The sequence below is a fragment of the Canis lupus genome, chromosome 8, assembly GCF_003254725.2.
Source record: "Canis lupus dingo isolate Sandy chromosome 8, ASM325472v2, whole genome shotgun sequence".
NCBI lineage: Eukaryota > Metazoa > Chordata > Mammalia > Carnivora > Canidae > Canis > Canis lupus.
In genome coordinates this window covers 32,021,579-32,049,125 of record NC_064250.1, presented here as the reverse complement: position 1 = coordinate 32,049,125, position 27,547 = coordinate 32,021,579, and the positions used below count along the sequence as shown (strand labels likewise).

Genomic DNA, 27,547 nt, shown 5'->3' with positions numbered 1-27,547 from the left:
TGTAGAGCGACATCTTCCTGGCTGCTTGCTCAGCTGGTGCTCTGTAATTAGGCATGTCAAGGAACCTTTTGATTGACATCACTGCTCACAAAATAAGTAACTAAAAAACCCCCCAAAACGACACCTCCCCTTCTGAAGCAAAGGTTTTCACTGAAAAGTCATTGAATATTTCTCCCTGATCTGTGTTATCGGATGTATGCAAAAGGCTGACTCATACCCTGCACATCAGTGATTTCAACAGTTCTTTCACACACGTAACTGCTTCCTCACACTTCATACCACTGACATTATGTGACAAGCAACAGCAGCATTTGATAAAGGGATTTTGCCAAAAGCTTGTCCCTCTTTCCCTCTGAGGATGTTCTCATCAGCTCTGAGGTTGATGTTGCAAACTTCCCAGCAAATCTGCCTTTGCTATGATGAATCCAATTTTGAATGATGCTTCTGAGGTTTTGTTCTATTCTGGGCCCTTGGTGACAAAATTCATCAATTTCTCCCTGGAAAACATTACTTTCTACTTGATCTAGGAAGACTCAACTAGTTTACTAGAAAGGCCACTGCACTTTGCCTGAAAATGACTCAAAAGTGGTAAGGGTTTCATGCCATTATTTGACAACGTTTCACAACAGAAAAAGCACTGGAGACTACGGACAAACAAATCACATGCCAAGTAAAATCCAATTTTCAGAGAGTCATTGTGGTATTTTCTTTTTTTTAAAAAAAAGATTTTATTTATTTATTCATGAGAGACAGAGAGAGAGAGAGAGAGAGAGAGAGGGAAACACATAGATATAGGGAGAAGAAAACAAAGAAACAAAACAAAACAAAACAAAGGGAAGAAAAACCCAAAGACCCCTAGATGGTATGTAAAAGGATTCTCGCCCACTGGAATCGTCCAGAGAGCGAGACAGCCACTTGGTGAACAAGTCTTCATGAAATCCCCTGCATGTGTCAGGCAGGGGGTAAAAGCTATATCAGGCCTTGCCTCTATCCAAAAAAAACAAACCCCAAAACAAAACAGGCTCCCCTCAGGGAGCCTGATGTGGGGACTCGATCCCAGGACCCCGAAATCACAACCTGAGCTAAAAGCAAAGCTTAACTGCTGAACCATCCAGGCATCCCATGGTACTTTCTATTTAAAATTTTTCTTTTTCTGTTACTTGAGTGAAATTACCAATCTGGCAGGTTCACTGGTTCCTGGACATTAAGATTCATATTCTATAATTATACTGGGTTTCTGCTCACTATGTTTATGATGTTATTTTGAGCTGCAGCATTTTATTCCTATTTTTGTCACTTCTTTTATACTTCAGTGAACCACTTCTGAATTACTGATCCATTTTTATGAACTGAAAACAAAGAGTAGTAGTGAAAAATCAAAAGGTGAATAAAATAATGTTCTGCTGTATGCTTATGATGTGCCATGTGCTGGCTGAAAGATATCACATATACTAATTGATCGACTCTTCACAGTCACCTTTAAAAGAAAGTATTATTATACCCTCATTTTATAGATGGGGAAACTAAGGTGTGGCCTCACTTGCCCAAGGTCACAAAGAATCAGAATTTGGGACCAGGCAGTCCAGCATGAGAACCTGTATTCTTCCATACTATACTCCTCCTATACTGCAATGATGTAGTTCTCATAACCCAAGGATATGCCTTAGGAGGAGGAGGTTAAAACAAGCTTGCCTAAGAAGTCCTGGATAGCATAGCTTCCTTCAGGGACCTCACTGCAACAAAGCCATCTCATCTCCCTTAGAGATGGAATCGTTATAGAAGTCAACAGCCAAGGGGTTGAGAGACCACTTTCCATCCTGTGCCTTAAGTCACATTGGGGTCGAAATTATACAAAATTCCTTGGCAAGTTGGTTTAGTATTACATAACCTTCTAAATTATTCTTTCTTCATTTTTCAATTGTTAGTTTGACATCCTATTTTATAAGGTAAGCCTTTAGCTTTCTCATGCTGACTCCCCTCTCATAATAAGTATTTTTATGAATTAAAATAAAATTAAAATAATTAATTTAATTAAATTGATATTCACTATTTCCAAGGTTAGACTATATATAATGTTTACAGCTGAGTCTGCAGTATACCACGAGCACATTTCTATCCTTAATAACTGTCTCTCCTGGAATTCATTATAACTTTGTCTATGCTTGCTCTGTCTTCTATTTTCCTATCATTAGTTCATCCCCAAACTTTCTGACATGACAGTAAAACCCCTCTCTGCAGAATCCCACCAGCTAATTTCCCTGTGATTCCTCCTGACTTCCACACACCTCACACACAGCCCCTATCTACCTAGGCAGGTTGACCTCCAGGACCACTGTACAACTGTGTGTCCTCTCACCCTCCTGGGGATCCCCTTTGCTTTCTTCTTGTGTTGGAGCTCTTGTTTCCTGGAACACACCTTCCTCTTTATCTTACTCCTTCATTGTTGTGCAGCACAAGCCAGCAGGTAACATTTTTAATCCTTGTTTATCTAAAAATGTCTTTGTTCTATTTTCACACTTGATAGTTTGGCTGGGTATAGAACTACAGGCTGGAATTCCTCATAAGTAGCATGTCACTATTATTGAGAAGTTCCATGCTATTTGAGTTCCGATCTTTTAAGTATAACCTGATTTTCTCCTCCTGGAAAATTTTACTATCTTCCCTTTATCCCTGGTGTTCTGAAATTTCCCAGTAAAGTACCATATGTGAGTCATTTCTCAGTTTTAATGTAATTCCAGTAGGATGTAAACTCCATGATAGCACAGATGTTTATCTGCCCTCCCCACTCTTGTGCCTCAAGGGTATTTAACTGTCCATGTCTACGAGTAGGTGCAGTGAACCTAGACCAAATGCAAGGACAGGATAAGCCTAGACTTGTTGGGCCCTGTGAATCCGGAGGCATATGTATTTTTCCCAATTATGTCTTTGTAACTTTCTCCCTGCTACATTTTCTTTCCATTAGTTGGGTGTTGGATTCCTGAATGGATACCCAATATTCTCCTCTTTTCCATTGTTCTATCTTCTCGGAGATTTCTTCCACTTTCATCTTCCTATCACTGAAAGCTGCTTTAACCTTTGGCTAGCAAATATTTAGCTTCCAGTTCTTTCTCTCTTTCAGGACTAATTTTGAGCACTCAAGAGTCCCGTATGTTTCACTAAAGGGTCAGAATTTTAAAACTTTGATATTTTTAAAGTCTTTTCCTCTAGGTCTAGTTGGTTTCCTCAGAGAAGAATGCTCGAATCTTCTGGCTGATATTATTGATCCAGCTTCCAGTGTTTCAGGAGCCCAGTGAGGGAAGGCAGTTGACGATCTTACTATTTGGCACATGAGTGTTCACTATTCCCCTGTTTTCAATAATGTACCGCTTTCCTGCTCTCAGCTATGCTCCCAAAAGAGAAGACGGATGTGCCCTAGAGCCAGATTTATTCTTCCTCACGATGGTTATGGGCCTTGGTCATTATTCAAGCACGCCTCGCCCATACTGTCAGAGAGTAAGAGATATACCTAGTCTCTTCTCTCCCAAGAGGGCCCCAGATTCTCTATAAAAAAATATGCCCACCCCTTCTCTCACAGCTTCCAAACTCCCCAAGAAAATAGTCGACATACCTGGCCTTACATATACTATTAGCCCAAATTACATGTCTGGAAAAAGCACACTGTGCCATGGCATGAAACGTTTCTCACAACATTGTTCTTGTGCCTCCCCCTCTGCCAGTAGGTACAATATATTTTCCCTCCTGGTACAATATATGTTTTATATTAATTTTAAAAGTAAAAAAATTATAGTTATTTAAAAAAAATAACTCCAAAGCTTTCTAATAAGTGGAATATGTTAGAATCTTAAGAATTTCACAGAACAGCTGCATGGTACAAATGATGCTATTATTCATGTTGAGACAGATCATCCATAGGAAGTTCTAACATGGCAGTTCCCAACCATGAAGGTCAACAATAGCAACTTTGAAAAAAGGCCTGATGTTTTATGCTTTCTTATTATTTTAAAGAATTACGTATTGATTTAAAACTGTAAGTAAAAATAGAATATGAATAAAATTAATAAGAAATTAATAATTATAGTAATAATTAATAACAGTAATAGGAATAATAGCAACTGTCTTATTGCTGTAAGTGGCCCATTTTGCAGAGAAGGAAACTGGGTCTCATGAAGTAGAGGCAAGATTCAGTTCCCAGTAGCTAGACTCTAGGACTTGGGTTCCTCTCCATAATCACACTGTTTCAGAGATGTGAGTTCACCCAAGACCACCTATTCCACTTGAGTGCTAGAAACCTCCTCTTGCTGAGTATCAAAATCTCTTTATCCACTAATCTCCTCTTCTGTATCTTCTCCCTATATTCTTTACTGCCTCCTTAAGCTAGCATTCAAACACGCTTAGCACTCACTCATTTTAAAACCCCTTCTTGGTCCTCTTCTCCCCTCCACTTATTACGCTGTATTGTCCCAACACCTTGTAGACCGAATATCTTCCAAGAGTCGTCTTCTTGCACAGCCTCCATATCATTGCCTCTTTCACTCATCACTTGTCTAGAATGTGGCATTAATCTCCATTACTCTAATGAAACTGTTCTAACCAACATCACTAAAAGCTTGTCCACACTCTTCAGCATCATCTTGGTATCTTCCCTCTCCCTCCACCCCATACCTGTTCACATTTACTGAGGTAGCCAAGACTGCTTCTTACATATCTCTGAAATCTGTCCACCTCTCTCCATCTGCACTGCCAGGTCCCACCATCTCACCACTGGATTGCTCTAACAGGCCCCCCTACCTTGAGTCTTACCCTCCACACTTCACCCAGAGTAACTTTCCTAAAACAAATCTGATCAGTTCATATCCCTGCTTAAATACTTCTGGGGCATCTCCCTGCCCTTGAATTAACTTTCCAGATCCTTAATAGAGCTTATAAGGCCTTCATGATCTAACCCAAAGGTCTTAACAGATAAAGAATTAGAAGTTTAGAGGCATCCAGAGACTTGCTGCTATTGCTGGTTCACCAGCAGCAGGAACAGAGTTTGACTCCAGATCCTCTTATCCAAATCCCACCTCTCTCTGCTACTGATAAGTATTTCTTTCACTGTCTATTCTACATGCCTCATTCTCCTTGTCATTTCTATTAAGAAATGGGACCAGCTGACTGTTCTTCTAGAGGGCTTCACAAATCACAGGTGCTGAGAAGGGGTAGTTTCTCTCCACAGCTACACAGTGTTGGGTGTGGGGGCACTCCACAGAGCACTCAACTTGGTTAGTCTAGGTCCTCTACTAACTTTGTGAACAGGTTCAGGTCCTTTCCACTTGGCTGAGTCTGGTTTCATTTGTTAGGTGGAAATACAGTACTGTCCTCTGTATGTGTATGTACATCACACATATATAATAAATGATGTTTACTTTGCCTCTCAGAATTCTGAGGAACTCAAGTAAAAGAAACAGGAAAGTACTCTACAAATATGTTGTTATTAGTACCAATAGAGGCAGGTTTAAAAGTAAAAGTCTAGAGCATGCTTAAGCAAAGAGCATTACAGCACTCTTGTTCATTCTTTCATAAAGTCAGTTCTCTTTTGTCAGGTCTACCAAACTCAAATGATTTAAATAAAGGCAAGCTTCCTCTCACAAAATGCATCAAGAATTTTTAAAAGCAGATACTTGAAGATATTTCCCTATTCTCAAATTTAAGAAATAATGTTTAAGTATCCTTATTTTTCCAGATTATCTAAAACTAATAAACACAACTATTATACAGTTTTAAAACTATACAGACCAAGGGAGACAGTACATATCATCTGTGGTTTAATAACTAATGTTTTCCATGATTTCAGCCCCTTTATTAAGATGGATTTATACTTTAAAATAATATCTCCAGGTCCCTAATAAACGTTAGCATAAAAAGTCCTCTCCAAAACATATGTAATATGATTTACAGTTTATTCATGCTTCCAATAAAAAATCAATGAAAAAATATTTTTAACCACTAATAATAAAGCATGTTTCATTTACTGCTTGAGTTGTTTTAATGACTTCAAGGAAGTTTTTAGCTACCTCCCTATCTTGTTACACTTCAACATCTTTTATGGCCAGGCAAGGATTTTTTTTTCTTCCTAGTTCACTGAATAAATCTTTTCATGTGAACCTCAAAATAACTTTAACCCACAAATCCTCCTGGTTAATATCTTTGTCAAATATGTTCACAGGCACTGAAACTGCCTGGCTTTCAGGTACATGCTTTACATCCCTGTACAATTAAATTCGGGAATCATCTTAGTAACTGATTAGAATTTATTTGAAATTTAGAACAGTTCTGTTGTAAACATAATCACAATAAGTCTATACAAAACTAGTGAGCTTCACAGTCAAAAGTGAGGAAATCACAACAGAAAAAAGAAGGACAAAGGTTTTATTTTGAGAAGAGGAGCAAAATGATTGTAGGGATGAGTTAAGAGCACTGTACTAACCACTGCCAGGACAGCCATCGAGAAATATTTATACCAAGAGCCTAAATTATAACTAATAGATCTTTTGATATATTACATACTACAAGACTGAAATCAGCAGGAAACCTAATTAATGTAGTCAATATAAAATGGCAATTGACATCAAATGTTGGATAAAATGAGACTTTAACAACTTTAATTTCTTTCCTTAAATTAAGGATAGTAAATGAAATTCCTTGGTAAAATAGCTTTCAAGAGTCACTGTAACTGCAAGAGGTATATTATTAATTCAATAGATTTCGTTATTAAGTATAACTGAATAACTATCAATTTCTGCAGTCAGAGCTGATTGGCAACCTATCAAGTGAAAGTGCTAGGTTTCCAAACTAACAATTTAGGAGTCTGAGATTCTAGACGATTTTGTATTAAAGGAAATTATTCTTAAGCAAAGATAAGCAGAATCATATTGGGGCTTAATATGCCAGTTCCAAAAAGGAATCAGATAGCAGTGCATCATTTACCTTTCTAAAATGCACCATTATCCATAATTTCAGGATGAATAGGATCTAGCTTCAAATAGTTGACATGAAGATCAGGCTGGGGGGTGGGAGGAGGAGGCAGTGGGTGGGGAGAATCTATTATTAGCTCAGTGAACTGTAATGAAGCATGTGACAGAGCTACTAGGGAAAGCCAGGGAGCACAGACAGAAGTATTTAAGCAGTCCACACACTTGGACGTAGTCAGGCCATTATCTGGAATATTTAATGCAGCTCTAAATATGCAGTACCTGAGGAGCTGACAAACTGGATACCAAATAGAGGGAATCATCAGCAATCCTGATGTTGGATGGAGATTTCAAGTCAAGCCACATGGAAAGGGGAGATTTATCTTATGTTGCTTCAAGGGGAATATCAAACAACCAGGAGAATTAAAAGGAACTATAATTTAGTTCCACGCAAGAAAAAAAAAAAAGATCTAAAATCAAAGTTGTCTGACTAGAATGGGATTCTGAACACGTAGTGAGCACTGGATATTAAAGTGGGGTCTGGATGCCTCTCTGACATGAATGCTGTAAAAGGGATGCCAGCCCTTGTGGTGGGAAGTTGGCTAAATAGAGAAAGGTTTAAAGCAGTTTTAAGAACTGAGGACTTCCATTTCTGGGCATCTGTCCAAGTAGGTACTCTGACCTATCCTCATTGAGAACTAAAAATTTTGGCTGAAACATTAAAAATAAGTAACTAGATATAAGTTATCTAGTTATTAAGGAATATTAGAAGCCAAAAATTAAGTGAAGGCAGAAATCATAAGAGCTAAGCAAGGGAGTCAAAATGGTTTCTGCCTTGGGCGTATTTGCTGTATTGGGTGGACTTTAGCTTTTGTTTGCACAGTCTCTTGATGGTTACAGGCAGGAAAAAAAATAAAAAGCAAACACCTCAACTCAGGGCCCACTGTAGGTGGAACATCTAAACAGGATACAACCCCAAAGGACCACACCCTCCGTGTTTGGGAGAACTAGAACTAGACATCTCAGTACTGCAAAGACAATCACCTTAATTCAAATTTTGGTGCTAAGTGAAGGGGGGAAGATCCCTGCACTCCCAAGAATTCAGAACCACAAGCCAGATCTTATGCAAGTTTGCAGCCAGAAAGAAGTTGAGAGTTGAATTTCCAGGGGCCCCAGGGGTAGAAAATGATTCCAGTCACCTGGGAGAAGCAAGGGCAATTGTAGGGGACCTCACCTTCAACTCTGGTTGCAGATAATTCTGTATAAAATCTAAGAAATATGAACTCATTGTCAAAACGAAACAAAAATATACACAAAAGCAAGGCACCATGAGTAAGAGCCAGTAAAAACAACAGAGAGTAAAAGAACTGTAAAAGCTTTAGCTACTGCATTTATCAAAACCTGAATGGAGACAGAAGACGTATAAACATGCATCACACACACAATATCCAAAGCTGCCTAGAATTCCGGATAAGTGAAATCCCATTCATTCTTCAAAAGCATCTCATTACTAGAGTTGTGTAAAAGTTAACATGTAAAGAATAATTAAACCCTGAGAATAAGTCTCTTCTCGATATTTATTAGACTACAACTGATCTCTGCACAAAGACCTGTAGATAGAACAGTGCTAGGTATTTGAATACACATGCCTATGTAAATGTGTTTTTTTTTAAGATTTATTTATTTATTTATTTATTTATTCATTCATTCATTCATTCATTCATTCATGGAGACACACACACACACACAGAGGCAGAGACACAGGCAGCGTGAGAAGCAGGCTCCATGCTGAGAGCCTGACATGGGACTCGATTCCGGGTCTCCAGGATCTCGCCCTGGACTGAAGGCGGCGCTAAACCGCTGAGCCACCCGGGCTGCGCTGTAAATGTGTTTTAAGTCAATCCCAAGTAAGCTTATTTTGAAACACAGTTGCATAGATAAAAGTGGTCAAATTTATAAACTCTAAAAATTTAATTCTATTAACTTCACAAAAGAAGTTTACACCTAAAAAATCTCAACAAACACAAAATTTGTTAAATGATACATGAACTCTGCACCAGATATTGCCCCTTGGAAAGAGGAATGCTCTATTCTAAATTCATGTGTCACTTTTACCGCAAAAAGCAATTGAGGAAAAGATGGGAAACAGTCCTAGCAACATGGGTTCCAAGTCAGAGTCTTCAGCTATTGAACGTGGGACTAAATCAAAATTAAACACTGGGAAGAGCCACTACAAAATGGAGAGGTTAACCAAGGTTTAAAGTAACAAAGCATCTGTATTCTTTTCTCTTTGATTCTCAGTGGAGCCCAGTGTTCTCTCCTTAGCTTTACACTTTGGTGCTAATGTGCATCTATAGAACACATGCCAGGCAAAAGCATCAAAGGACAACATCATTTTCATTCCACTGGCTTCAACGACCTCACATAAGAAGGTATTTGATGCTGCTAGATATATGGGACCCAGGATTGGCTCAGATGATTCCTTTTATTGAGACTACTATTAGCCTCATAGTTGATGGTAATGAGTCAGAGGGATGAATAAAAGTAGGTTTAGGAGACTCTCTGCTTGATGCATTACCCATAGGAACAAATGTTAAACTAAAACTTCACACCTGTCAAAATGTTCATGTTTAAAAGGTAATCCAGCTACAGCTCCTAATGCAACCTCTTTCAATATCCCACTAGCACCAAAACAGAAGCAGAACCAAATCTAAGGACTAACATACTACTTCCTAAAATTGACTCCTTGTATTTGCAAAGCTAATCAAACCAAATCAGGTAAACTCACAGTAGAGACCTAACTCCAATATCCAGAGACACGATATGCCTTTGTGCTTGAATGTATGCAGAGCTGCCTCTCCCTTCACTGTCTTCCCCATGGTTTATAAGCAAGCATAGTATGAGCCAACAAGAAAACTGGGCAGACAAGTTCTCTTCTGTAGGGGAGGTGCTTATATATTAAAAATGCCATTAAGAAATAAAAACAGTCATCTTTCATCCTTTCATAAGGCTGCAAGACTTCAATCTGCCATGAGCACAATCTTCCATGAACAAGTACTGCTTATATTATCATCGCCTGAGCAGCCAAGCTTGGACTGCAGGAATCCACGGGACCTGGCCCTGCACACAGGTGGCCAAAGCAGGGCTGGCAATCTGAGTCTAGGGCAGTTAGTACACAGGCTGCCTAGGGGCTCTAGATCTGGCTCTAAAATGTCAGCTAAGTGACACAGATAGGCCAACCTTCTAGGGTAGAGAGATGACAGCTGGCAAGGGGATCTGGGGTTTCAGAAACCTAGGTGGCACACATCTGGGCTGAAGGTGCAAGAATGGAGACCTCAGTGATGTCTTCACACAATTCCCATCCCCTGCCAACCTTATCTGACCCAGCTCTAGTACTGAGTTTAGAAGAATAATAACTACAACACAATAACCACCCTTGCAATCTTCTGTTTTGTAGTCATCATTAGAATAGAATGCAGAGTATTCTATTCAAGGAAAGAGAAGAAGGGTCAGATTAAACACCTGCAAGGACCCACTAGTATTTACTCAGTGAATGCAGGAAATTATCAACTGCTGGGAAACAAAAGCAAATATTCATGTTACCTTTGAGCAAAGATCAGATTCCTTTTTGGGAAAAGGCCCCTTAGAGCACAGGAGATGATTATACAAAAATCCTAAAGCAGTAAGCCTTATCAGAGGCCATAGTGTCATTTTAGAGATTCAGGCAAATTTCGAGATCATATTAAGGGTTCTCAGTCTTCCTCTAAGAATTTCTGAAGATTCCTTTTAAAGTCCCCAAATATTTTGGGGGGATATGCTTTTTTCTTAAGGTCTTGGTATTATTAACTATTCGTGGACCATGTAACATTTCATTCACTACAACATGAGGGTTCTGTTTGTATTTTTTTAGGAGGTTATAGGAAAGGAATGTTAACTACCAAAATTTTGAGGTAGAGATTTTTTTTTTTCAGGTATATTTTTTGAAGTCGTGTCTTAATTTTCTTTGACACTCTCAAAAAAGGGAGCGAAATGATGGGAAGACAAAGGTTTACATGGTCATATCCTCATCCCCCATATCAAATCCTCATCCCCCAAATCCTCATCCCCCCCAAATCTGAGCAACGAAAGGCCCCTGCAAACACTCCACAACCTGTCCATCTCTACGTGGGCCCGCATCCAAATCACATGCTCTACGCATCCCAAACCACCTCCATTCTCCATTGCCTGCTTCACTTTAATTTCCAGTTTCGCTACTTGTCAGGAAAATACTCTCGGGTCTGACATGGTTTTGCTTTTCAAATCTAGACTCAAGGTAAATTTAGTAGGTCAAATTCTTTAAGTCTGGTTTTCTAAAAATTTATAATTCTGTATTTTCTTACAATACAAGAAGTTACCATTTCAGTCACGTAGTTACAAAAATAAGATAAACTGTGAACAAAATAAAAATAAAGGAAAAAATGAAAATTAAGGATATTAACAGGCATGCTTAGAAAAAAATCAGGTTTTTTTTTTAGATATAAAATATAGAAGTCTGATTTTTCGGTTGCTTATTAGTCTTTTCCTTTCCAAAACGTATGGATCTACTCAGAGATTCCCAGAGAGACATTAACAAGTGGTTACATGATGCTGGAAACAGAGTGCATAGACCACAGCAAGGAAAATCACTGTGACTAACAAGCATAAAAACGGTGTCTCTGTCAAACTAGAAATGTTTAAAGGCCAATTTTAAACAAAAATGTTATGTTTTACATACAATTGTTGTCATCTCTAGAATTCCTTATAACAGTTTTCCAGGATTGGGGGGAGGGGTTCAGTGAAGACATGACCTTCAATCTAGAACAAATTATTAAAAAGCTGTGCTATATATATTAGGAGTAAGAAATTATTTTAAACCCTCAGAAGCAACGCTGAGGTAACTCTCTGCTTTAGTTACATTGCTAGTAACGGCACAGGTTCACTTCACAGTTTGGATTTGTGTTTCTTTTGGGAGCTTCACTGTTTGATTGGATGCTTAACTGTCCAGATTTGCCAGTCTGGCTTTTGAGTCTCTCTAACATGTGTCTCATTTCTAAGCACTTCCTTACTTTTTTTAAGATTTTATTTTATTATTCATGAGAGACACAGAGAAAGAGGCAGAGACACACAGGCAGAGGGAGAAGCAGGCTCCCTCCGGGGAGCCCAATGTGGGACTCGATCCCAGGACCCAGGATCACGACCTGAGCCGAAGGCAGATGCTCAACCACTGAGCCCTCCAGGTGCCCCACTTCCTTACTCTTTTTGTACAACATGATGCTCAGGCTCATCTTGTACTTTCCCTCGCCAGACCCCAGAATCAGAATCAGGGATAGTTCTCCAGGGAGCCCTGGTTCCTTTCAGTAGAGAATGGTATTTAGCAGCCAAGGTCTGCATGCTGGATGGGTTCACTGCCCCTGGTGTGTTGCTGTGCCCAAGCTGTCGTGAATACAGCGAGACTACACTTGCCTACACAGATGCTCTTTGTTTCTGCAGGTCTGTATTCATTGAAATTCATGAATTTTTACTGTAATCTCCAATTCTAATCTAACACCACAGTGTTCACTTTAATTTTCTCCCTTTCCATGTTTGTAATTTGTTCTTGGAAGTCAAATCTGGCTCCCATTATCCTCAGTGTACTTGTGTATGTGATCAATCCCCTTCTATGGATCTAATCTGTTACTGCTACCGCTGAGCCCCCGATTCCACTAGGGCACTCTCCTTACTCTACCTGGGCTTGACCACTCTGGATAGGGAATACTGTCACACACCATTCCATCCAGGTCACCCATCTCACTCCTCTCAGGCTCTGACACCCACACCAGGCTGTCCTCCTCACCCGAAACTGGGCCATGGGCTACCCTCCTAGTATGACACCCTCCTCACCACAGCTGGACCAGCATGGCTCACACCCCTCTTCCCACCACACAGAAGGCTCCTTTGCCCCATCCTACCTAATGGCTCCTGGGCTGAACTACTATGGAAATAGAAGAAAAAACAGGATAATGATCTTAATATAAAAGAGGAATGGTATGAGACAAATGCCAGATTGGTGCATCTCTGAAATCTTTGCAGGTAAGGTTTATAAATAAAAATAAAATACAGCTAATGACAGGTGGTACATTTTCATTTTTACAACAGGTTGCAATCCTGAAAATTTCCACAGACATTTAAGTTTTTATACAGGAATCACATTTGAGAGCCCTGGGGGGCTTTCATTTAAAAGAATACTGTGGCGAGTCATTTTATAGTGTGGATAATCCCTCCTAATGTATCTGTTCTGTAAAATCTGATTTTCACCAAACATGATCTTTTAAGATGCTGGTAACTTGAGTTAAGATATAAAGTTCACTAAATACTAGTCAATGTACTCCCATTATCCTTGGTGTACTTGTGTATGTGATCAATTCCCTTATATGGATCTAATCTGTCACTGCTACCGCTGAGCCCTCAATTCCACCAGGGCACTCTCCTTACTCTACCAGGATTTTACAACTATGCCTAAAACAGGCAAAATAAGACACTACTATATTGTAATATTGAGCCCTAGAGAGGTTGTTTTTTTTTTTTCCTTCAGTAAAATGAATGAAAAGGAACACTTAGGAAGTTAATAGTCACAGAATGTCATCTTTACATGAATGCCAGTGCAACTAAGTCTAGGGGGTAGTTAAATTGGGAATTAATTAAGTAATTTTAGTGCAAACATGTAATGATTAGAATTGATTAGAATTTTAAGTATATATAATTACCTGTATATTTACTTAGAAAATATGGTTTGAAATCCATCCAGGTGGATTAGAAAAAAGCACAATGTTATCTTCTCCTGCTTTTGTGTCATGAATTGCTATCAGGAAAAAACAAAGCACCTTTTTGCCCCAAATGATCTTGAATCAAGGGAGTCTGGTGGACAGCAAGCATAAGGTGGCCACAGCACGCTGGCCCCAGACTGATACACAGTGAGGTGGGCAAGGGGGAAAGGCAGAAGGAATGGAGTACTCACATGGGACTGTGCACTCCTGCACAGGAGTATGGGAAGCAGGGAACCAGGGCCAGGAAGGCTGGCCCAGAGACTGTCAGAACGAGATGAGACAGGTGGGCCAAATCTACACCAGATGAGCAGAGGAAGTGAGAGAGTTAACTCTGCGCATCTGACCTTGGCTGGAGGCAGATTTTATTTTTTTTTAAATATTTTATTTATTTATTCATGAGAGACAGAGAGACAGAGACAGACAGAAACAAAGGCAGAGGGAGAAGCAGGCTCCCTGTGGGGAACCTGATGCAGGACTCGATCCCAGGACCCCAGGACCACGACCTAAGCCAAAGGCAGACGCCCAACCACTGAGCCACCCAGGTGCCCTGGAGGCAGATGTTAATGCTGAGTCTTCCCCTGGCAACACTGCTTAGGGCAATCAGTGCCTACGCTGGCAAAGGAGTGCAGACTGTTATAAGCACAGATCCCAAAATCAGACTGAGTTCAAATCCAGGACTCAGAGTGTATTAGCTGAACGGCCTTGGGCAAGGTTCATAACCTCTCTGTGCCTCAGCTTCCACAGAGATCCTAGACACTGGAATGGGGACGAGGGGAGCCAGGAGGAGTCCCCTTCTCTCCCAGAGAAGTGCTGGACCACTGAAGGGCAGGTGTGGGGGAAGTGGTGTGGCAGCTGCCCCAAGTTTAGAAGGGTTTCTCAGGACAGGTTCTCCTCAGTGCTCTTTGGTAGCTTCTGCCTCCTTTAGGACAAGAAAAACAGCAAAGAACCAAGGTAGGCAAAAGCTCTCCTGAGAAGGTAAGAGTTTGGAGCTGTGATCACAGCATCTTCTCCTCTCTCACTGTAGCTGTGCTGCCGTGCCTGCTGGAGGACTACCTGAGCTTCCATCACTCACCCCAGTAGCACAGAACCTCACTGGAAGCCCGTCCAGTTCGGGTCACAGTTACAGACCCCACCTCACACCACTCTGAGTTCCAGGGGAGGCTCTGTGCGTCATGAGCCTCATGCAGGGTCTCACTGTAATCGCTGGTTCTCCTCCAGCGGGAGTAGCCTTGAGGGCACTACTCTTTGTTGGCGTTTACCTCCCCCCACACCCGGTGCTCACTATGAACTCTCTGATGCCTGGATTTCTGGAGTAACTAGCCTCTCTGCCCTGCTTCAAAACTGTTCTACTAATAGCAGCCTAATGCCCAATGCAGCCTGGCTCTTTGGAGCTCTCAAATTCATATCACTGCTCAGGATTCTTGGACAGGTCTTATTTTTTCTGTTTCCCATGGCCACACCTCCATTCTCATTGGTCCCCTTTACCTGTTATGCTGATTACACAGGCATGTGTACATTAGTTCATTCTCCATGTACTAAGCACCCGGTCTCATGGTAAGCTCTGGGCACACACATACACCAAAGACAGAGATATCTACACATACCAAGACCTTCAAATTAGAGCACCCAGTGAGACACCAACTGGCAGGCCAGTGGTTATAGAGCTACGTGACTGCTGCTAGCACAGGATTATGTACAGAGTGCCAGGGAACCCAGAGAAGGCAGCCGCAGTGAACAGAGAGGAGTGTGTGCAGGCGAGCAAGGTTGTTACACTTTGACTCACTTTATGTACTGACATTTTCATGAGTCTCCCAAGTCCAAAGATTACCTTCTTATAATACAGTAATACAATAAGCCCTGCACAAGTGTAGCAAAACCTTCTCATTCCATTTATACATATAGAAAAATTAAACTATTACACATAAAATACATGTATTATCTAGATTCTGAGTTGCTTCTATGGGTTAACTAAAACAAAATTCTGATACATTATAGTTGGTGGAACTTGTCTGTGAGCTCCTGTTTCTACAAGAGAAAGATGCAAAACCCATGGTATTATATTGTAGGAATTCTATCCCTACTGAACTTTGAACAGATTGACCCTTTCTCAAGAGCAACTATTTCAACAGCTGTTTCAGAATGAACTATTAATGAGTTTTCAAAAAGCCACTAGAGGGCAAGAGAGCAGTGGGCTTTCCAAGTTAGGAGATTTCCAACTTAAAAACACATCAAGTCATAGTCACCACCTGGTAGGATATGAGATTTGAGACAGATTAAGTAAATGAATGCCAAAGCAGAGAATTTACTTGACCCTCAATCTAAATTACCAGTCCCTCCCCCCCCCAAAAATAAATAAATTACCAGTCCCTACACTTGAAAGCAATATTAAATTACTGAAGTATTCCACTAACTGAACATGGAGCTCTTTACATGAAACCAGTCCATTTGAATGAACAAATGAACGTCTAAACCACCCGTGTATTCTTTTCCAAACCTGCTGAGTTTCAAATCTGTTCTGAGTTCTGAACCAGAACTTTTATTAAAGTGTATATACACATTCATTAACCCCCTTTTCTCCTTTTAAAAGTCATGTTCATTAACATTCCCACATAAGATCAATTCATATTGCCCCAGTATTTTGCTGACTATGAAGATATTTTTCTCAGAAATATACCCTAATGTACATTGATTTCACCATCCTCATACATCTACATTTGCCAAAATGGGAGACGGGTGGAGGAAAACAGGTATCCTAGGATACAGACAGGCAAATTAATTAATTTCTTTCTGGAATTTCAGCAAATAGCACTCAATTCTTCTGAAATCAGAATAACTTTCAAACATGAAAAAGAAAAAAGACCCTACTGTGATTTCTTTCATCCTTCTGCAACTTTGGGAAGTTACTACATGTAGTATCAAAATATTCATCTGGCCTTCAATTAAATTAATATATGATCAAACATCTTCTAGTATGAAAAGGAAAATAAGATGTATATCCAAGGGGCTCCTGGGTGGCTCAGTTGGCTAAGTGTCTGACTCTTGATTTCAGCTCAGGTCATGATATTGAGACCTGAATCAGGCTCCATGCTGGGAATGGAGTCTGCTCAAGATTCTCTCTCTGCCACCCCCCCCCCCGCCCCCACCCCATGCATGCTCTCTTTCTTTAAAAGATGTGTGTCCAATTTATAAATATAAATAGGCTCTTTCACAACAATATAGTCCTTTCTCCACATCCAATCCACAACTGCTTCCATATTTTGCTTTCCTATCATTAGAACTGCATCCAACCCACAATTTTGGCATTTCTCTGCACATCTGCAATCCAGAGGAGAAGAAGATAATTTGGGAGTAGAGACCAGGCCATTCTTCAAAGACCAAGGGTCAGCTCTCACCACCTCTGGGCTGAAGAAAACTAAGGGGCAGGGAATCAGTTTTGGAGATGCCCACATATGAATCAAGGGACTGTCAAGGCTCCAACGCATGTCTCATTATTCCTCCAGTCTAATTCCTTTACTCCTGAAAGCCTTAGGAGCCTAAGAATAAGCCGCCTCTCTCCCTCCCCGCCCCTTCCCCCGCAGCAAGTTCTGTATTTAAACTCAGCAGTTAAGAGAAATTTAGACCAGAGAAAGGATTTAAAGTTAAGGAAGGAAAGGTTCCCTGATGGCAAGGTGGCTGTAAGGGCAGTGGGATTTTCCTGGGTTTTGCAGAGCCATCCTTTGGGTTTTGGCTGTGGGTCTAAACATGAATGGGGCCACGAGCAACAGGGGTCACTAAGAGGACCAAACTGCCTTGCCTGCCTCAAGCAGAGGTGGGCCATAACCATTCTTCTCCACCCATACTCTGAAGTAATTCTTTTGATTGTTTACCGGTTCACCATCTCTCATTTCAACCTGGACATGTTCTCTCCTACATGCGTTCTCTGCCTTTTCTCTATCAACATTGCTGCTGCCTCTCCAAAGACACATGGGCAGAGCTAGGCCAGGTTGTGCAATGCACCAGAAAGCAGCAGGGGTTAACATCCAGCCTGCAGCACTCCCTGAGCCACACACCCGGATGATGGGCTATGTCTACCAGAGAGAGGGAGGCTTTTCTCTATTTTGCACAAAAGCACTATCCATCACCACGCTTGTGCCACAGGGACAGCTTCTGCTCAGCAAGGGCACCACTTTTTCTTGTGTGGACCTGGGTTGGCTCTGCTTCCTGCCCCCTTAGACCCACCATCACTGTCAACTAAAAAGAGTTCTTTCATCAAAACTAATTCTTTTAGAATCATCGATAAAGATATTTCATTTTAAGGCATAATATTACTAGTATAATATTATTAGTATGCCTTTTCTCATGGACAAAGAGCTTCTCTTTACGTCCAATAGAGCAGTTTTTTTTTTCAATAGAGCAGTTTTAACTGAAGTAAATGAATAAAGGGTTTTGAAGAGTGCCTGGCACATAGTCACAGGGTGAGCTCCAACGAAGTATCAGATGTTTTTATTCTTACCTTCTAAAATGCCATTCAATGCTGACTTTCCCCAGCAACGCAAATACTTTTTAATAGTGATGGGAGGGAAATCTACCTTAGACAAATTAAGAGAATGAAGTCTTCCTGCTTCTGATCCATATCTGGCAAAATGATTGTTGAAAATTGAAAAAAAAAATCACACCTGCAAAATGTCTTTAATTAAGCCATACATATGCAAACCAATGAGAGGGACATCTTGCTAAGAAGATAAAACAAGGTGACACACATAAAAGCTTCTAGCATAATACAGCAGGAGCTCAGTAAACATTTTTTAAAAGTTAAGGTAAAGGAGATAGAAAAATGCAAAAGCAGTAGCAAACTAAAAATAAGGATAGCAACCTCGGATCATCATGCACAGAGGAAACAGACCTTAGTACAAAATAACTGTGATTCTAGCCAGTGAATTCCTGCTCTGTATTCTCTTTGTGGGAGGGATGAAGCAGGGACTTTGAGTTCCTCCTGTTAGGTGCCACATGTTATCAGGATATGTTAAGCTTTTCATAATTTATCAGCTGAACATGGTTACCTCTCTTTTATTAAAAAAAGAAAAAAGGAAACAAGAATGCCTGGCCTCCAGGGAGGGCATAACCACCCCAAAGGAGGTTTAAATAAAATGTGAATGGTTATACCATCAACTATTTATAAAAACTCATCTATGTGGAATCTCCCCATCCACTGAGGATTTCACATAGCTGAAGGCTTCCTCCAATGTATGTTTCCTCTGCTTTTCTGCACAAAAGGAAAAGGAAGGGGGACTTAAAAATAGGGCCTGGGGCATCTGTGGGTTTGCATTTCAGACTTATCCCTCTAGTCATGAAAGGCCTCGTCATCCTGGCATTAGAGACATTTTAAAGTTTTTTTTTTTTAATTTTTATTTATTTATGATAGTCACAGAGAGAGAGAAAGAGAGAGAGAGAGAGAGAGGCAGAGACATAGGCAGAGGGAAAAGCAGGCTCCATGCACCGGGAGCCCCACGTGGTATTCGATCCCAGGTCTCCAGGATCGCGCCCTGGGCCAAAGGCAGGCACTAAACCAGTGCGCCACCCAGGGATCCCATTAGAGACATTTTAGATGGAGCAGACACTCCATCCCAATTTGGGATTTGGCTAACAGTTTTCTGTCATTTGCTTTATACAATGAAATGACTGTTCTTAAGCACTGTGGGTAGGTAGAGAGCAGGGCACTGAAAACATGTGTGCCTGTTTCCACATTCCCCACATGACCCTCCAGTGACCTCCTTTTAATTTGCCTTTTTTTAAAATAAATTTATTTTTTATTGGTGTTCAATTTACCAACATACAGAATAACACCCAGTGCTCATCCCGTCAAGTGCCCCCCTCAGTGCCCGTCACCCATTCACCCCCACCCCCCTTTTCCTCCCCTTCCACCACCCCTAGTTCGTTTCCCAGAGTTATGAGTCTTTATGTTCTGTCTCCCTTTCTGATATTTCCCACACATTTCTTCTCCCTTCCCTTATATTCCCTGTCTTTTCTCTTTTTATCCAGGTCCCCTGAGCTGCTGCTTTTATGGTCTCAGAGCCAGATTCTCCTTCAGTAGGTCTTTCCTTTCCTCCTTGAAACTCACTGTTCCATGTGGCGTTTGCTCTTTGAAGGAACAGTATCAGTAGTCTCAGGGGTGGCCTGTGAAGGCAGCTTCAGCTTCCTGGAGGTTGTAGCCAGCTTGGGGCAGGCGCCTGGTCCCAGGTGGGCTTCTGCTATAGGGGTCACAGACCCACGCTGGGCCCAACCATCCACCTGATGCATCAAGTGGCTTACACAAACCTCATCTCCAGCACGGCTCCCTTACCAATGCAGAATTCTGTGTTTCAGAAAACTCTGAAAACGTGTATTAGCTGTGTAACTTGAGCTTTGCAGCTTGCATAGATTCTCCAGAGGTCTCTACTGGATTCTGCACCCGAATCACCAAGGCTGGCACCACAGGGTGACATTTCATTGACTTCTTCCCTGTTTGCATGCATACCTTCTTCAGCTCCTCCTCACCCTAGTGGCACCTCTCTACCAACTATTTATGTGAAGACTTGGATTTTCAAGCTTTGCTACACCACCCTGTCCTCTTCTATCACGGGGCCGATCCCCCTCCCCCTCCTTCTCCTTTGCATTGCCATGTTCTTAAAGTCAAACCAGAAGAGCAAATGCACCGATTGTTTCATCTCATGGTTTGGCACAGTCAGCAGGTAGTGCTGGAATCCTATGGTATTGTCCTTTCATACAAACTGTTACACACACACATGGTAGGTACAGCTTGGTTTCCGGGTATTTTCTGCAGGGTGAAAAATCTTTCTTTCAGAAGAAAACTGTACACACATGCTGTGTCTTATAACTATGCTTCTTCAAAACTATCATTTTGATTTTAGTTATTTTGCCCCCAAATACTACTTCCAGCCAGAGTGCTATCTGTGTGTCAAACAGCAGAACATTCCCCTGCCCATGCATCTTTTTCACAAATGAGATTAATCTGATTTTAAAGCCATAGAGGTAAACCATTATTCTCAAGGGGTGGCCCAGTGCCGTCCCCCTGGCACTGGTGAGCGCACTCTGTCACTGGGTGTCAGCGGCTGGGACCCACCAGTGGCGCGCCTCTCGTTCAGTGCCTTCTGAAGACAGCAGAAGTGAGAAACCAGCTATAGTTAAATGTCTGCAGCTTGCAGATAAGAAACATGTTTGGTGAAATAGGAAACTTCTCGGTTGTCTGTCGTTTGCTTACTGTTTACCTGGACGGCCTGTGATAGGATTCCCATGGTAAGCATTAATAGAGCAATAAAAAAGTGTGAGCAGAACGCTTAAGTTATCTGTACTGCAGCATGAGTTTTTTCAATCCGGAGCTTCTTTAAGGAGCCTGTATCCATTAAAGGCATAACAAGGGACCCTTTCTGTGAGGATGTCAGCAGTCTCGAATCCTTTGTGGAATGGGGCAAGTTATAAACATGTAGAAATAAATGAGTCTAGCTGAATAAGATAAACGTATGGTATGTCGCTTTTTAGTTTACTAACCTAAGTGCAATTTTCCCCATCTAATTTTCTGTTTTTAAATCAGCTACAGAAATGAAAATGGAATGACCAGTCAGTTAAAAATGATCTACAAACAACAAGGGAGCCCTGGGAGCAGAGCTCAGGAGCCTCTTGCTGTGAGCGTGTGGCAGCTCCCTGGGCCTGAGCCACCCTTCCTCACTGGTCCTGACCATCCGGCCCTTGGGAGTGTGATGGAGAGGCTGCTGCAGAAGGTGAGATACAGCTGCCCTGGCCAGGTGCTGAGAGGCAAAATGAACCATCTTGCAGTTCCTGGGAGAGGACAGGATGATAGAGGAGAAGGGACTAAACGGCAACAGCAACTAGAAAGTGAAGAGTTGAAAAGTTAACTTCAGGCAAGTCAACATTAATGAAAAAAAGAACCTCAGAATTAACAGTCAAGGGTACTCAACATGGCCTGGGTGTGAAGACACCTTCTCTTTGTAGGAAAAGAAGGTGAAGAAAGAACAAGAAATTGACCTGGCCATGCCCAAGTAAACCCAACGAGTCCAGGGCTCATTATAAAGTCCAGGCAAGAGCAGTATTGGAATGTCGCCTGTGGCCTTCCTACGCACATCACGTCTCAGGCCCACCTGCAACGTGATCATCAGCTTTGAGAACTCTCATCACATTTCATTTTGTCCAAATCTTCTGCGTCTGTGAACCATAGTGCTCTCTACAGACACACCAGCTTCAGACCAATAGCTTTCTGTAGCTTAGTCTGTAATCTTCTTGGCAAATCAAATCCTCTCTCCCTCTCCTCCACCTCTTCCCCACCCACATTCTTGCCCCCTGCCCCCTGCCAGAGTGTCTTGGATCTGATATTCTAAATGTATTACCCACAAAGACAAAGCAGAATAACATTTCCATCTCTAGGGAACAATAAAGGAGAACATCTGGGAGGTAGAAGAGTAGGCAGCAATAAATTAGCCCTAAAATTTGGCACAAAATGTTAACTTCTATGCAACAGAAGGTTTCTACGCAGTCCTCGAATATGTCCAAAATGGCAACAATTAAAGAAATAGCAATGTTGGTTTCCACACCAATCATTTTTATTATCACAAGATCCACCTGGAGTGACTTCTCTGCTCTATAACCATAAAAGTATAAATAAGAAAGTGAACTTCTTCCCTTATAAACACTAGATTCATTTTTTCTTTATTGAATATCAGAACAGAAAAATAAGATTAAAATCTTTAAGTGCAAAAGCTACAGCTATTTAAAAAAACAAACCAACCAAAAAACTGATTACGTTCTCTGAAAGGAGATGTCCCAGGAAATAGGCGGGCCCAAGTACTGAAAGTGCCAAAGGCAGGGACAGAACCTCTATGGATGTAGGAGACCGCCAGCCACAGAGCCCGACAATACAGGGCCCCGATCTCGGCACTGTCCCCTCTCCCTGTGTGCGACTGAGCAGGGCTCTTCAGCACCCTCCCGCTTGTCACCTATAAAATAGGCTGGAATACCCACTGCGAGGGGATCTAGGAGGAATGACATGAGATACTGTGTGCAGCGTTCCCAGCAAAGTGCTTGCCTGGCAAATGACCCTTAAACAGTAGTCTGTATTAGCCAGCCGAGCAGGACGGTGAGCACACAGTGTTTCCCAACAGATACGGGAGATCGTGATAAGCCCTGGTAAAGGGCAGGCCACAGGGGAGGCAAACCAGCCAAGGAAAAATAATGCCACACTGGATCAAAATAACGACAGCAGAAGGGAACAGATGCCTGACAAAATGTTAAAATCTCAAAGGTTAGACAACAATGAAAATAAGTTGCCTTTTTCTATTACATGGATTTTGAGTTTTTTTGTGTTTCGCATGATAAAGTATAGGTCTAGCTTTCAGTGTGGAGAGAAGAGGATATCAAATGTTTTGTTTAATAAAAGTGTCAAAATGGCCTGATTTGAAAGGCTTCCTGACACAGTAAGGTAGGGGAGAGAATGAACCCTGCCTGGATGTCATTCTTAGAAAGGGTGGCCAGTGGGCCTCTGGCCATATGGGTTGCCCTCCCTTCAAAGCCAGAGGAGCCCTCCTCCTATGAGGGCCACAGAACACTGACCTCATGCGTCAGGCTCACAGGGCAGACCGGCCTGCAACGCTTATGAGCTATGTGCACCTGCATAAACTCCCGCCTTTCCAAGGCCTCAGTTTCCTTATCTGTGAAAAGGGGAAGACACGCCAATTCTGTTTCTGCTTCACAGAACTATTATTACCATCAAATGAGATGTGTGCGAAGCCATAGAGCAGCACAAGAATGTAAAGCATTCTATTATTAGAAAAAACAACCTATTTGGAAACACTTTCCTTAATGTATTTAACACACTATTATGCCCACAGTGAATGCTAAAAAAATAAGAAAAGAAAAAAAAAGAATTTCTAGAACTGAATTGAGATGCTGACAAAGGACTGAATAACTTAGGACATGTTTGGAAATGATTAAATTCTTAAATTATTATATAGGTAAGCAAAATTATTCTTAGGGACCTTGTAACAATGCATGCTAATCAGCCTCCGGAGAAGCAATAACTGTCAACAGCTCATGGCAAAGAGCCAGCTGTCTGCCGGGTAAGTAAAAGCCTCAAGAAACCGAGTTAGCTTTTTCAAAGGAGCCAGAAAACTGAGCCCTGATGACATGAATCCTGATAGCAATGGAGCTCTGAACAGGGCCCCTGCCCGCGGAGTTTTGTTCCTTTCTCCCCTCTGAATGAGATTAAAATGAATGCAAGCACGATGGGTCTGTAACTGCCTACCAGCGTTCATTGAAAAACTACCATCAAATGTATGAAAACTCAAGACACTGCAACCAAGACAGAGAATTATACACTTGGAAAAAATGAGACCAATTATGTGAACTATCTGCCTTCAGGAGCTACCATGTTTGCGGCACAAAACCGCCCATGTAGGTCTCCTTGGGCATGAATATGTTCTTTACAGAATAAAAGCCCTGTCTGAATATCCTACAGGACCAGCTCACACTCGGCTGAACAAGTAGTTCAATATACTGTTGTAATAAGCTTGGAAATGAATCTAGAGAACGAGATTGAGCATAGCATAAGTCCACAACTGGCTCAGAAGGCTGAAGACAAAACAGAAAGGAGCCTTCACAAAGAATAAGTTTGTTATTCTACAACCAAACCAGTGCAACTGACGGCCATTCCAAGGCCCTGGATGGTCTCCACCCCATCCCCCAGCCACAAGCCAAATAAAGGTGAATTCTTTCATATGCACATGAAAGAAATTGCACACAGTTTTGTTTTTATTTCTCCATAATGCTGATTAAACAAAGAAGCAACATTAAACACTACCTTGGAAGCTTAGAGATGACAGTTTTGCAAAATATAAGGCAGATTAAGCAAGTTTCCGAGTAGTGTTGACACATATTTCCCATATAAAAATATAATTATAACATTAGTATGAATGTGATATACATTCCAAAGCATCCTCACAACATGAAGTAGGACTACACAATAAAGCTGCAGGATTTCTAGAAGCCACTGCAGTGCCATTACTTTGCAGCCACGTTATATATGTTTTAAGCTCCTGACAGATGCTCACAAACATGAACTACCTAAATTCCACACCACTGGTGATAGTGACAAGACCTGACAGGTGTAATTAAACAACTGTGAGTTCAATTAAAATTTTTATTTGCAGAACTGGGCTACATTTCAAGACTCTGATTCTTTCTTAAGACTCAGTTTTTTGAAAAGAGAATGGTCCCTAACTCTTGTGTTCTGCTACCAAAATGGAGACTTTAATTAATAATATTATTACAGCTTAACACCAAACGGGGATTTTCAACAACTGACTTATTTTTTTTCTAATTCTTTTAGTCTTGGTTCATGAACTTACGTTTTTCAAAAGCTATAAATAAATCTTAAATCTAGAAAACAAGTATTGTTTCCTTCCACCCGCCTATTTGAGGAAACCCAAACTCTGTGTGAAAAGAACACCCAAAGTGTATTCCCTAACAATGCAATCAGCTACATTTCCCTTCAGCTGGGTTTTTTGTGTGCTGTTTTGCTACAGCAACAGTATGGGAGTAATCTATCCTCAAATGCCCTCTCCTGAAAACACTTTATGCTCCATGAAAAGGATTTAGTCTGCACAACACACCAAAGTCTATCACTATAGATTTACTATTGACTAAATATTCTTCTGAGGATAAGAACAATTACAATTGCTGAGTCTTAAAATAAACAAAACTGATGAAGATCTATTTTAGCATCATCTAGATTACCAAGTGAGACTAGTACATAGATAATTACAATTATGCGATTCGTGAATGAGATGTGCTGGCATTGTGAGGTGAAGCGAAAAGCACATACATATTACTTACGGATACCTCCTTTTCTCAAATTACTCATCAACTATGAGACTAGTAACTTTAAATTTTCAAAATAGAGGTTTAAATAAAACAATTACTAAAATTCTTAGCATCTCAAAGAGAAAAAAAGAAAAGAAAATCAAGAAAAGGAAGATGTCCAAGAAGAGCACTAACCCCATGCAATCATTTTCAACGATGAGCTCTCCTACCAAAGCAGGTAACACAGCACCACATTGGTCATCTCCTTGACCATTTCTCCTCTGGCTGTGAACCTGGAGGGTCACACTGTCTTGGCCCATCTATCCCAGCACCTCACCTAGCTCCCTGATATGCTATAGGTGGGAGGGAAGGTTTTGACCTGAAAGGCACCCCCTCTGTGTTGCATTCATCACATTCTCAAAGTCTCCCCTAAACGTGCCCCCACCAAGTCTACCCCCCCAACTTTCTCTCCCACTAACCAAATACTGAACTTCAAAATGCTACTTGTGTCCCTCCAAGTCTGAACATTTTATGGATGGAAAATATGTAAGTGTTCCACCAAAACAAGTTGCCTGTCCATCTTCAGAATTCCAGAGGTTGCCATGTTCACTGGCCCCCTCCAAAGCTGCTGACATATAAGTGCAAATCACCCCAAGTTCAGTTCCTTTTAGGACACATAGACCTCAACCCTCTTCCTACCAAGAGGACAAATCAAGAAGAAACCACTGGATAAAATTCATCCCAGTGAACATGCTCAGGAGAACTAGAAAGAGAAACTGAAAATAAGGATATTCTATAAAAAGCAGTGCACAAAGGCATGTTATCATGTGTGGATATTTCAAAAACTGCCTCCAAACCCAGTCAATCCAACTGGTGAGTGCCATCAACACAGATAAATTCAGAGAAAAAAAAACAGCATCCTTTCTTGTCCCAAACTCATCCCTGGCACCTGTCAGAGTCACAGCATAAGGCTTAATACCCTCTTACCCCTTCTTATACCTCCCCCACCCCCAAACTCCATGCCTGTAACAGAGGTATTAGACTCCCATCTCACTGGCTAGCTTCCCTAATCCCTGAGCTAAGGTGAGAAAGCAAGAGAAGTGTTCCGGCTCTGCATCCCAATTCATTTAAGAACTTACTTTTACTTCCCGGTGGATCCTAATTTGGGATCTCTGAGTTTCATCAAATTTCATCATAGTGACATTAGGACAAGCCTTATCAATGAGTCATTAAACATTACCACCGTAGGAGGTAGCTATTTGTCATCAGAAGATTGATACGTTCCTCCAAGAGAAAAACTAAATAAACCTAGGCTTTTTGCTGGTATCTTCCTACTTATGATCAATAATGCTCACTCAGCCCTGCTCTTAGTGCTTCAATCCCCTTTTCAGGCCACTGACTTATTTACTTCATCCCCTAACATGTTTTTCCCCCTCTATCCTAAAACCACCAAAAGTCTTCCCTTCATTGTCAAACTGTGAAACTTCTTAGGGACCACAGTCCCACTGCTACTCCAACCTCAGGTCTTTTCCACTTACTCTCTGCAATCTCTTCCAGGGACCTGCCCTCAGCAGTCCCGGGGGCTCACCCCCAGCCTTCCCAGACTAACCTCACCCTGACCTCTATGCCTTGCAAGTGTGCTGCTCCTGGTACTTCCAACAAGCTAATTCCCTTCTGGATCTCCCTCTGACTCTACTGAGCAAACCCTTGCCTGGACCCAAAAGGTAGGATGCAGAAAAGAAATACAGGTAATTCCTGACGTTACAAACTATAACTTCATCCACATGTGTTAGAGGAGAAAAGATATCCTTTATCCTCCCCTAGTTGGTTTCTCTACTTCCTGAGGAAATGATAAGGATGTCTCTCAAGGCAACTCCCAAAGAGTTCCTGTTCTTTATAATCTGCTACTCTAGGCAGTCTGCCCATACAATC

General features: G+C 41.3%; 1 protein-coding gene across 2 annotated transcripts in view; it reads right to left on the bottom strand.

Moving 5' to 3' along the window:
* The window catches only part of PELI2 (pellino E3 ubiquitin protein ligase family member 2), a 177,409-nt gene that overhangs the window by 53,697 nt on the left and 96,165 nt on the right, over positions 1-27,547 (bottom strand). Inside the window, exon 1 of one of the 2 annotated variants that reach the window (XM_025442652.3) lies at positions 6,967-7,035. The exons of the other annotated variant lie outside the window; for it this stretch is intronic. Within the exon in view, the coding sequence (XP_025298437.1) occupies positions 6,967-6,984 (18 nt within the window). The 5' untranslated portion in view covers positions 6,985-7,035. Of the gene's footprint in view, positions 1-6,966; positions 7,036-27,547 lie in introns of those variants that run through there. 2 annotated transcript variants of the gene reach the window in all.